Source organism: Conger conger, chromosome 3, assembly GCF_963514075.1.
Source record: "Conger conger chromosome 3, fConCon1.1, whole genome shotgun sequence".
Lineage (NCBI taxonomy): Eukaryota > Metazoa > Chordata > Actinopteri > Anguilliformes > Congridae > Conger > Conger conger.
The window spans coordinates 81,952,969-81,965,283 of NC_083762.1; the positions used below are offsets into that span (position 1 = coordinate 81,952,969).

At 47.9% G+C, this 12,315-nt stretch overlaps 1 protein-coding gene across 3 annotated transcripts; it reads right to left on the reverse strand.

The window, feature by feature from the left end:
* Positions 1–250: 250 nt before the first annotated feature.
* On the reverse strand, positions 251–11,817 carry setdb2 (SET domain bifurcated histone lysine methyltransferase 2). 3 transcript variants are annotated; one of them, XM_061236899.1, is made up of 11 exons: positions 11,157–11,817; positions 10,949–11,062; positions 10,723–10,818; positions 7,901–7,979; positions 6,722–7,681; positions 4,733–4,902; positions 4,163–4,416; positions 3,542–3,596; positions 3,053–3,210; positions 2,851–2,939; positions 251–2,024 (listed from the first exon to the last, which is right to left on the reverse strand). In XM_061236899.1, exons 1-11 carry the CDS (start codon positions 11,182–11,184, stop codon positions 1,907–1,909), a joined length of 2,121 nt encoding a protein of 706 aa, XP_061092883.1. In that variant the 5' UTR covers positions 11,185–11,817; the 3' UTR covers positions 251–1,906. The 3 variants fall into 3 exon arrangements, with proteins under 3 accessions (XP_061092883.1, XP_061092881.1, XP_061092880.1); XM_061236897.1 differs by having other exon boundaries at positions 3,053–3,207; positions 4,163–4,434; XM_061236896.1 differs by having other exon boundaries at positions 4,163–4,434.
* Between the last annotated feature and the right edge of the window lie 498 nt (positions 11,818–12,315).

Sequence of the window (12,315 nt, forward strand, 5' to 3'; positions counted from 1 at the left end):
TGTGCCTTTAACACAGCAGCTATGAATATCTAACCCTGTGTGTTATATGCCTTTAACACAGCACACAGAGATGATCTAAACAGCTTCTTATACACAGACTTGTGAACATGGTAGACATTTAACAGACCAATGGGGTTCCCACCAGCCAATCAGCTGGCAGCATGAGGTAGTCTGTGAGTGTGTATGACATGTACAGGATAGTAGATCATGTCTAATGTGAGTTCGAAATGAATCCAGAAAAATATCTGAATACAAGTGGAAAAAGGTTTATTGCAAACATGACATTCAAAAAAGAATCTTTTTTGTAAAGTGTAATTTCCAAGGAAACTCACACAACACGTCTTCAATGGTAGCTGAACAGCCATAATGATTGTGAAATCACTGTAAACCACACTTTTATGATAACTGAACAGGCATCATGATTGCTGAAACCATTATAAACAGCAAGATCACAACGACACATCAAACTACGTCACAGTGCCCACTAAAGCAATTGTTGAATTACAGAGCATAAAACAGTTTCGGTAAAAGGTGGCCCACCCCAGCGCAGCACTCCGTACACAGGGCAACGATCACACGCGTCTCAGAGCTTCCGGTGCCATGAACATGTATGGCTTCAGGATTATTACATTATCAAACAAACATCAGGATTATTACATTATCAAACAAACATCAGGATTATTACATTATCAAAGAAACATTCAGTCCATCCGCAGCAGCGGGCTGAGGGTCAGCACTGTCGTCTCGCAAGATGGAGGTTCTGGGTTCGAGTCCCGGCCGGCCGGATCCTCTCTGTGTGGAGTTTGTGTGTGCTCCTCTGTGTGGAGTTTGTGTGTGCTCCTCTCTGTGTGGAGTTTGTGTGTGCTCCTCTCTGTGTGGAGTTTGTGTGTGCTCCTCTGTGTGGAGTTTGTGTGATCTCCTCTCTGTGTGGAGTTTGTGTGTTCTCCTCTCTGTGTGGAGTTTGTGTGTGCTCCTCTCTGTGTGGAGTTTGTGTGTGCTCCTCTCTGTGTGGAGTTTGTGTGTGCTCCTCTCTGTGTGGAGTTTGTGTGTGCTCCTCTGTGTGGAGTTTGTGTGTTCTCCTCTCTGTGTGGAGTTTGTGTGTTCTCCTCTCTGTGTGGAGTTTGTGTGTGCTCCTCTCTGTGTGGAGTTTGTGTGTGCTCCTCTCTGTGGAGTTTGTGTGATCTCCTCTCTGTGTGGAGTTTGTGTGTTCTCCTCTCTGTGTGGAGTTTGGGTGTGCTCCTCTCTGTGTGGAGTTTGTGTGTGCTCCTCTCTGTGTGGAGTTTGTGTGATCTCCTCTCTGTGTGGAGTTTGGGTGTGCTCCTCTCTGTGTGGAGTTTGGGTGTGCTCCTCTCTGTGTGGAGTTTGTGTGTTCTCCTCTCTGTGTGGAGTTTGTGTGTTCTCCTCTCTGTGTGGAGTTTGTGTGTTCTCCTCTCTGTGTGGAGTTTGTGTGTTCTCCTCTCTGTGTGGAGTTTGTGTGTGCTCCTCTCTGTGTGGAGTTTGTGTGTTCTCCTCTCTGTGTGGAGTTTGTGTGTGCTCCTCTGTGTGGAGTTTGTGTGTGCTCCTCTCTGTGTGGAGTTTGTGTGTGCTCCTCTCTGTGTGGAGTTTGGGTGTTCTCCTCTCTGTGTGGAGTTTGTGTGTGCTCCTCTCTGTGTGGAGTTTGTGTGTTCTCCTCTCTGTGTGGAGTGTGCTGCACTGTGGCTGCCCACTGCTCCTCAGTAACTCGGATGGGTCAGATGCAGAGGACAAATGACTCCGCAGGGCTCAAAAATATAACTTAGGGAGGGTGACATTTATTTTTTAACATTTATTTATACAGGGTAGGTTGACTGAGCATGCATGCTCTCTTACAGCAACACCCTGCTAATGCCCCCCAACAGGCAGCTCACAGCACGTGACCTTCGACCCTTCAGATCACCACTCCCCGACAGCTCTCACAGCCACACTGGCACGGAACCTCCTGTTCTGGAACACTTCCTGGGTCGTACGAGTAGTTCCAGGTCAGCTCTGTTCCAGCTGTCACCACCCTGCAACACAACAACAAGAGCCAATCATTAAACCAAGAGCCACACACAGAGGAATGGGCCATGTTGGCTCCCGTTCAACAACGGGGTGCCATGTTGGCTCCCCTTCAACAACAGGGTGCCATTTTGGCTCCTCTTCAGCATTTAGTTCAGTTGTTTCCTATAGTAAGGATTATCCAGGCATTACAGACAGAGAGAAGACGGGGATCACAACAAACGGGGTGCACAGATGTTAGCAGTAATGTGCTCTCTGGCTTGCTCAGTTCCATCCACAAGTTTACGGGGGTGAACTTTTGGAATGAATCCCTAGTGTAAATTCCTGCAGTGCAGTTAAATATGAACAATAACTGTTCTTTGAGGATGTTGAAAAACATTGCAAAAGGGGTGTGGACTGCACCCGCCTGGGTACCAGCAGAGCAGAGAGGAGAAAGGCAGAGAGGAGACAGGGAGAGAGGAGACAGGGAGAGAGGAGACAGGGAGAGAGGAGACAGGGAGAGACCAGAGAAAGAGCACAGAGCCCAGCAGCTTCTCAGAGCTGATAAATGTTCAGCATCTTTGGCCTCCCCCGTCTGACTCACCGATTTTTACTTCCAATTCTGTATTTAGAGAAAAAGAGTATTTAGAAAAAAAGTAGGCCGAAGGTCATATAATAATAGGGCTGGCTAACCACAGATCTGAAGCCTGAATTAGCTGCTGTTGGAAAATCCCCAAAAAGAACACAGCTATCGCTATGAATTAGCATTTTATCCTATCGGACTGATACGGTAAAGAAAGAAAGGTTAACATCGAAATACCGCGGGGGTGAGGGGGGTGAGAGGGGTGCTGGTACCTGCTGGTGAAGAAGGCTATGGTGGGGAAGTCACGGTGGTGCGAGTCGATGAAAAAGTTCTGCACAAAGAGGTTTGGACAGCAGCTGTGCTGGAGGTCAAAGGTCACACACAGAAAGTTCAGAGGTCAGTCCACTGCCACAGTCTCACAGCACAGCTGTTGTAGTAACAGGAGAGTAGGTGAGCCCAGGTTTTGATGCCTACGTTGAGGAAGCGGCCCACGTTGCCCTCCTCCGTGGCATCCAGGTAATACAGGTGTTCCTCCTCCACTCCAGCGTGACCCTCCTCTCTGTCTGCGCCCGCCCCTAGCCACGCCCACTCCGAGTCCAGCCCAGGCTCCGCCTCTTTGCCATTCTCTGCTTCTGGAAAAAAAGAAAAACAACAAATTAAAAAGCACATTACATGGCCTGATTAAACAGCCTGTCAATAGCCCTCATGGTGTAGTTGTTGGTAGGTCTGAGTGTGAGTGTGTGTGTGTGTATGTGTATGTGTGTGTGGGCATGTTTGTGCTCTCAAAAGCAGGAAGAGGAACTGATTGGCACAAACACACACACACTGGTAGAACACAAGTCTAATATAGAGAAAGACAACATTTAAAACCTTTGAGTTCAAGAAAAACCACAGTTGCCTGAAACAGACTCAGCACACAGTGAAGTTCCTAGCCTTGCATGTGTTACCTGTGCGGAACGTTACCTGTGTGGGACACTGAGCTGGGGGATGTTCCTCTCTCAGTACCTCCAGACTGGGGCTGCGATGAAGAGAGAGATCAGCTTCAGCCCGTATACCTCATAACAATGATCTAATGACCTCATAACAATGATCTAATGACCTCATAACAATGATCTAATGACCTCATAACAATGATCTAATGACCTCATAACAATGATCTAATTACCTCATAACTAATGATCTACTGACATCATAACTAATGATCTAATGACCTCATAACCAACACAGCCCCAGAGTCTCAATGCTCGACATAGCAGAACAGAGAATAACACTAAACAGATTCAGATTCAGAAGCAGATTCAGAAGCAGAAGCAGATTCAGATTCAGAAGCAGAAGCAGAAGCAGAAGCAGAAGCAGATTCAGATTCAGATTCAGATTCAGATTCAGATTCAGATTCAGAAGCAGAAGCAGAAGCAGATTCAGATTCAGATTCAGATTCAGAAGCAGAAGCAGAAGCAGAAGCAGAAGCAGAAGCAGAAGCAGAAGCAGAAGCAGATTCAGATTCAGATTCAGATTCAGAAGCAGAAGCAGAAGCAGAAGAAGATTCAGATTCAGATTCAGATTCAGATTCAGAAGCAGACAAACCTCGGTTTGCTCGCTGTCATCTGGGGGGGGGGCGGGTCCGGTGGGGGTCTTGATGACAGACACGTGTACGGGGGGCGAGCCGGACGAGGGGTGGGGGGGGGTTGTGGGATCAGGGTTTGTTGGGCCGGCCGGATCCACCCTCCACTCCTCCACCACCTCCACCTCATCGTCCGAGGACTGGTCCCCCCGCCTCCGCTTGTGAGGCGAGGGGTCAGAGGTCACAGCACCCAAACACGACGCCCCCGAATCCAGGCCTGCCCTCAGAACCACACCTGAGAGTCACACACACACACACTTAAACACACACACTCTGTATACACCCTGTAGCGCGTTTATACGCATGTATGCACCCTGTAGCGTGTTTATACGCATGTATGCACCCTGTAGCGCGTTTATATGCATGTATACACCCTGTAGCGCGTTTATACGCATGTATACACCCTGTAGCGCGTTTATACGCATGTATACACCCTGTAGCGCGTTTATACGCATGTATGCACCCTGTAGCGTGTTTATACGCATGTATACACCCTGTAGCGTGTTTAACGCAGTTCTCAGACGCTCACACACCGGTGTACGTGCAGACGAAGGTTCCCTGGTCCAGGTCATCGATGCAGCGGACGCCCCAGCCCCGGTCCGGGGTGCGGAACACCTGGAGCCGCACCTGCAGACCGCGCTGGACCACGCGGTTCTGACAGCGAGCACGGTCACACCCACACCAGGGACCGCACTCATACAGCCTGTCCAACACACACACACACACCACACACACACGTTATACTACTGTATCCCTCTGTAACACACATACACACGTTATACAGCTGTATCCCTCTGTAACACACACACACACACGTTATACAGCTGTATCCCTCTGTAACACACACCATACACACACACGTTATACAGCTGTATCCCTCTGTAACACACACACACACACACGTTATACTACTGTATCCCTCTGTAACACACACACACACACACACACACACACGTTATACAGCTGTATCCCTCTGTAACACACACACACACACTCATACAGCCTGTCCAACACACACACACACACGTTATACTACTGTATCCCTCTGTAACACACACACACACACTCATACAGCCTGTCCAACACACACACACACACACACACACACACATTATACTACTGTATCCCTCTGTAACACACACCATACACACACACACACACACACGTTATACTACTGTATCCCTCTGTAACACACACCATACACACACACACACACCAGGGACCGCACTCATACAGCCTGTCCAACACACACACAAACACACACACACACGTTATACTACTGTATCCCTCTGTAACACACACACTCATACAGCCTGTCCAACACACACACACACACACACACACACACACACACGTTATACTACTGTATCCCTCTGTAACACACACACACACACCAACACCAGGGACCGCACTCATACAGCCTGTCCAACACACACACACACCACACACACACGTTATACTACTGTATCCCTCTGTAACACACACACACACTTATACAGCCTGTCCAACACACACACAGACACACACACACACGTTATACTACTGTATCCCTCTGTAACACACACACACGTTATACAGCTGTATCCCTCTGTAACACACACACACACACACGTTATACAGCTGTATCCCTCTGTAACACACACACACACGTTACACAGCTGTATCCCTCTGTAACACACACACACGTTATACAGCTGTATCCCTCTGTAACACACACACACACACACACGTTACACAGCTGTATCCCTCTGTAACACACACACACACACACACACACACGTTACACAGCTGTATCCCTCTGTAACACACACACACACACACGTTACACAGCTGTATCCCTCTGTAACACACACACACATGTTACACAGCTGTATCCCTCTGTAACACACACACACACGTTACACAGCTGTATCCCTCTGTAACACACACACACGTTACACAGCTGTATCCCTCTGTAACACACACACACACACACACACACACGTTACACAGCTGTATCCCTCTGTAACACACACACACACACACGTTACACAGCTGTATCCCTCTGTAACACACACACACGTTATATGACTGTATCCCTCTGTAACACACACACACGTTATATGACTGTATCCCTCTGTAACACACACACACACGTTACACAGCTGTATCCCTCTGTAACACACACACACGTTACACAGCTGTATCCCTCTGTAACACACACACACGTTATACTACTGTATCCCTCTGTAACACACACCATACACACACACGTTATACAGCTGTATCCCTCTGTAACACACACACTCGTTATACAGCTGTATCCCTCTGTAACACACACACACACACACGTTACACAGCTGTATCCCTCTGTAACACACACACACGTTATACAGCTGTAACCCTCTGTAACACACACACACACACACACACACACGTTATACAGCTGTATCCCTCTGTAACACACACACACACGTTACACAGCTGTATCCCTCTGTAACACACACACACACGCGTTATGTTAAGAGGTGGAGAGGGGTTACCCGGCGGGCGTGGGGCGGGCGAGGCGGCCGTGGTGGTACAGCGTGGCGGGCGTGGGGCGGGGGGAGGTCTGCGCGGGGCGGGGGGAGGGCTGCGCGGGGCGGGGGGGGGTTTGCGCGGGGCGGGGGGGGGTCTGCGCGGGGCGGGGGGGGGTCTGCAGGCAGGCGCAGAGCGCGGGGTCCGTGCAGGCGTCAGGGCAGGCGCAGCAGGCCGTGAACACGGGGCCCGTGGGCGGGAGGCAGCCCCGGGGCCGGCGGTGGGCGCGGTACCGGAACCTCTCGGGCCGAGCCCCGTCCAGCCCGTTCCACAGCGCCACGGGGACCGGCTCCGCCCCACGGCTCAGGTCGGGGTCCAGCAGCTCTCTGGCGCTCCAGTGCTCTCTGCGGTGCAGCTGCACGGCGGCGCTGAAGCTGAACAGGCCGGCGTGCAGATGGGCGTCGGCCTCCGCCTCCCGCAGGAACCGGCACGCCTCCTCCGGGCCCCGCAGGCTCCGCCCACACGGCGCCTTGTAGAACACCACCCCCTCCGGCGCCCCGGGGGGCGTGGCGTGTTGCCGTTGGAAACCCCAGAACAGGGGCAGTTTGAGCGGGTTTCTGCCCCGGAGACGGTGCTCCGTGGACAGGGTGGGGCGGGGCAGGCAGATCCAGCTGCAGGAGTGGGGCTGGAATAGGGGCAGGAGGGGAGACAGGGGGGCCATGGGGCTCGCCCTGCCCGACGGGGGAGACACCACGGGGGGCAGGATGGGGCTGGCCCCCGTGTGGGCAGGACCCAGGGGGGGCAGGAGGGCTTCTCTCTCAGTGCGTCCAGGAGAGGGGGCGGGCAGGAGCTCCTGGTTTTCAGACTGCGTGGGTAACAGGGGGGAGAGGTCGCCCCTCTCAAACTGCAGGGCTGAAGGAGAGCGGGGGAGTTTGTCCGTGCCGGGCTGGGCTGGGGGGGTGTCCGGGCCAAAAGAGGGGCTCTCTCTGCAGAAACACGAAGAGAGGGGGAACACCGGGGGGAACATGTCAGCCGAGTGTTCTGCATGTCTTCATGGTTTGTGCTGTTGTACTCGTTTGTCTCCATTTGTCCTTTTATCTTTCTCTCCGTTCTTTTCTTTTCGCTGAGCTTTGGCCTGCCGAGCCGTGCGGTTAGTGAGGAAGCGTTACTTACCGTGAGTTCTCCTGCAACAGCTCGTTACTTACCGTGAGTTCTCCTGCAACAGCTCGCGCTCCAAGTCCCACTCCTCACTGTCCCCATCTGTCACCGCAACCGGCAGAATATCTGAGTACGAGACACGCAGGTTTTTAACAGCGGTGAGTACAGTAGTGTTTATAGTGGTGAGTACAGTAGTGTTTATAGTGGTGCGTACAGTAGTGTTTATAGTGGTGCGTACAGTAGTGTTTATAGTGGTACGTACAGTAGTGTTTATAGCAGCACAGTAGTGTTTATAGGGGTGAGTACAGTAGTGTTTATAACAGTACAGTAGTGTTCATAGTGGTGAGTACAGTAGTGTTTATAGTGGTGCGTACAGTAGTGTTTATAGCAGCACAGTAGTGTTTATAGGGGTGAGTACAGTAGTGTTTATAACAGTACAGTAGTGTTCATAGTGGTGAGTGCAGTAGTGTTCATAGTGGTGAGTACAGTAGTGTTTATAGCAGCACAGTAGTGTTCATAGTGGTGAGTGCAGTAGTGTTCATAGTGGTGAGTACAGTAGTGTTCATAGCAGTACTATAGTGTTTATAATGGTGAGTACAGTAGTGCTCATAGCAGTAATGTTAACAGTGTTGAGTACAGTAGTGTTCATAGCAGTAGTGTTTATAATGGTGAGTACAGTAGTGTTCATAGTGGTGAGTGCAGTAGTGTTTATAGCAGTAGTGTTCATAGTGGTGAGTACAGTCGTGCTCATAGCAGTAGTGTTAATAGTGGTGAGTACAGTAGTGTTCATAGCAGTAGTGTTTATAATGGTGAGTGCAGTAGTGTTTATAGTGGTGAGTACAGTAGTGTTCATAGCAGTAGTGTTTATAATGGTGAGTACAGTAGTGTTTATAGTGGTGAGTACAGTAGTGTTCATAGCAGTAGTGTTAATAGTGGTGAGTACAGTAGTGCTCATAGCAGTAGTGTTAATAGTGGTGAGTACAGTAGTGCTCATAGCAGTAGTGTTAATAGTGGTGAGTACAGTAGTGTTTATAGTGGTGAGTACAGTAGTGTTCATAGCAGTAGTGTTAATAGTGGTGAGTACAGTAGTGCTCATAGCAGTAGTGTTTATAGTGGTGAGTACAGTAGTGCTCATAGCAGTAGTGTTAATAGTGGTGAGTGCAGTAGTGTTTATAGTGGTGAGTACAGTAGTGTTTATAGTGGTGAGTACAGTAGTGTTCATAGCAGTAGTGTTAATAGTGGTGAGTACAGTAGTGTTTATAGTGGTGAGTACAGTAGTGTTTATAGTGGTGAGTACAGTAGTGCTCATAGCAGTAGTGTTAATAGTGGTGAGTACAGTAGTGTTTATAGTGGTGAGTACAGTAGTGCTCATAGCAGTAGTGTTAATAGTGGTGAGTACAGTAGTGCTCATAGCAGTAGTGTTAATAGTGGTGAGTACAGTAGTGTTTATAGTGGTGAGTACAGTAGTGCTCATAGCAGTAGTGTTAATAGTGGTGAGTACAGTAGTGTTTATAGTGGTGAGTACAGTAGTGCTCATAGCAGTAGTGTTAATAGTGGTGAGTACAGTAGTGCTCATAGCAGTAGTGTTAATAGTGGTGAGTACAGTAGTGTTTATAGTGGTGAGTACAGTAGTGCTCATAGCAGTAGTGTTAATAGTGGTGAGTACAGTAGTGCTCATAGCAGTAGTGTTAATAGTGGTGAGTACAGTAGTGTTTATAGTGGTGAGTACAGTAGTGCTCATAGCAGTAGTGTTAATAGTGGTGAGTACAGTAGTGCTCATAGCAGTAGTGTTAATAGTGGTGAGTACAGTAGTGTTTATAGTGGTGAGTACAGTAGTGTTCATAGCAGTAGTGTTAATAGTGGTGAGTGCAGTAGTGCTCATAGCAGTAGTGTTAATAGTGGTGAGTACAGTAGTGTTCATAGCAGTAGTGTTAATAGTGGTGAGTACAGTAGTGCTCATAGCAGTAGTGTTAATAGTGGTGAGTACAGTAGTGCTCATAGCAGTAGTGTTAATAGTGGTGAGTACAGTAGTGTTTATAGTGGTGAGTACAGTAGTGTTCATAGCAGTAGTGTTAATAGTGGTGAGTACAGTAGTGCTCATAGCAGTAGTGTTTATAGTGGTGAGTACAGTAGTGCTCATAGCAGTAGTGTTAATAGTGGTGAGTGCAGTAGTGTTTATAGTGGTGAGTACAGTAGTGTTTATAGTGGTGAGTACAGTAGTGTTCATAGCAGTAGTGTTAATAGTGGTGAGTACAGTAGTGTTTATAGTGGTGAGTACAGTAGTGTTTATAGTGGTGAGTACAGTAGTGCTCATAGCAGTAGTGTTAATAGTGGTGAGTACAGTAGTGTTTATAGTGGTGAGTACAGTAGTGCTCATAGCAGTAGTGTTAATAGTGGTGAGTACAGTAGTGCTCATAGCAGTAGTGTTAATAGTGGTGAGTACAGTAGTGTTTATAGTGGTGAGTACAGTAGTGCTCATAGCAGTAGTGTTAATAGTGGTGAGTACAGTAGTGTTTATAGTGGTGAGTACAGTAGTGCTCATAGCAGTAGTGTTAATAGTGGTGAGTACAGTAGTGCTCATAGCAGTAGTGTTAATAGTGGTGAGTACAGTAGTGTTTATAGTGGTGAGTACAGTAGTGCTCATAGCAGTAGTGTTAATAGTGGTGAGTACAGTAGTGCTCATAGCAGTAGTGTTAATAGTGGTGAGTACAGTAGTGTTTATAGTGGTGAGTACAGTAGTGTTCATAGCAGTAGTGTTAATAGTGGTGAGTGCAGTAGTGCTCATAGCAGTAGTGTTAATAGTGGTGAGTACAGTAGTGTTTATAGTACACCTGTGTTTGCGGAAGTCGGACAGGAGAGCGAGACTCACCATCATAAAGCATTGCCTCTTCATCTGGGTCAGTCTCACTCTTGGGACTGATGTACAGCTCAGATGCCAGAATTATGTTCATGCCCACAATAAACTCTGTTATGGAAAAAATACACACATAAACAAAACAAAACGAGCTGAGAGTTAATCAGTTGTGCTCCTGCCGTGGGTTGCGTGGGTTGTGTGGGTTGTGTGGGTTGTGTGGGTTGCTGTGTAGGCTGGCTACCTCTGTGAGTGGCGCTGTCAGCTTCAATCCGCTCTCTCAGGTACCGCAGGCGGTCGTACAGGGCATCAAACACAATGTTCACGTCCACATTACTCCAGAACTCCTTCGCTTTATCTGAAATCAAAGCAAGTAGGTCACTGCATAATTCACTGAATATATGTATTAGTACTACAATAAAGGCGCAAGTCTGATTGCAGTGGGTTCTTACCAACTTCCGACGGCATAACGTCCTCCATCTTTTCGACTCGGTGAAGGATGCAACATTAATCATGAACCGTTAACAGCCCGCAGCCACAGGAGTCCACGTTTATTGTCACGGCGGACTCAAGAGACGAAGCAAGTTCATAGCGAGGCCAAATGGATATATTCCATACTGGCAGATAATCATGCCACTTACACGAAATAATACACATTTTATAGGACTCCAATGATTCGTGTCAAGTACATTTTCATAAGATCAGCTAGAACATTATTGAAGAAAGGTGTTCTGAAAACTATGGCGAATGCATAACTAAATACTACGCTATGTAGCCATTCTGATCATTCCGCTGGGTTCCATTGCAGCACTTAATTACAGACACGGTGGTGTGCTGGACCGATTCTCACTGTCAAAAGTGACATTTGTAAAAATGAAAGACTCCCGGGTGGTTCGCCGAATTGTTTGGGCTAAATAAACCGACACCCACTTGACTGTAGAATATTTAACGAAACACAAGCACGCCGCTTCTGATTCGATTTTAATCAGTTCACGAAATCTATTTTCTTATCCCCTGATTTAACCATCATTAAACATTTGCAATGACTTGGGAGCTCTACAGTAACATCGAATGAATCAGGAACCGTGTACAGTCGTGAGAAGCGCGACACAATTGTCCAGCAAAAGGAAGTGACTTCCGGTATCCAGCAGAGGAACATTTTCACAATAAAAGCAATAATGATTCGCCCACTGTAGGAAAAATATGTAGCGGTGCCTGTGACGTCACCCATTGACTTTCCAAGGGCTAGTGAAAAGCGTTTCGAAACTGTAGAAGTGCAGTTTTTGGAAGCCGCCATGTTGTACAAATTGGAGCCAGAGACCGTGCAGTAGGGAGAAGGGAGATATGAGCATGACATCTAGCTGAGTTCAGGTCATCCACTAAGCGTGTGAGACACAGTGCCTTGAGTCTCCTTGATTTGTCCACAAAATATACATTGTCAAAATACTAGAATAACTGCAATTTATCCTATGGGTTTAACTAACACACTGATATTACACCCTTCAGGGTAGTGCTGCTGTAACAAGAGAACCCAATGCAATTGAAATAGGTGTGCTCAGAGTGATGCCGAGTATATTAGACTCAGGAAAGTTGTCGTTAGTCAGTAAGCGC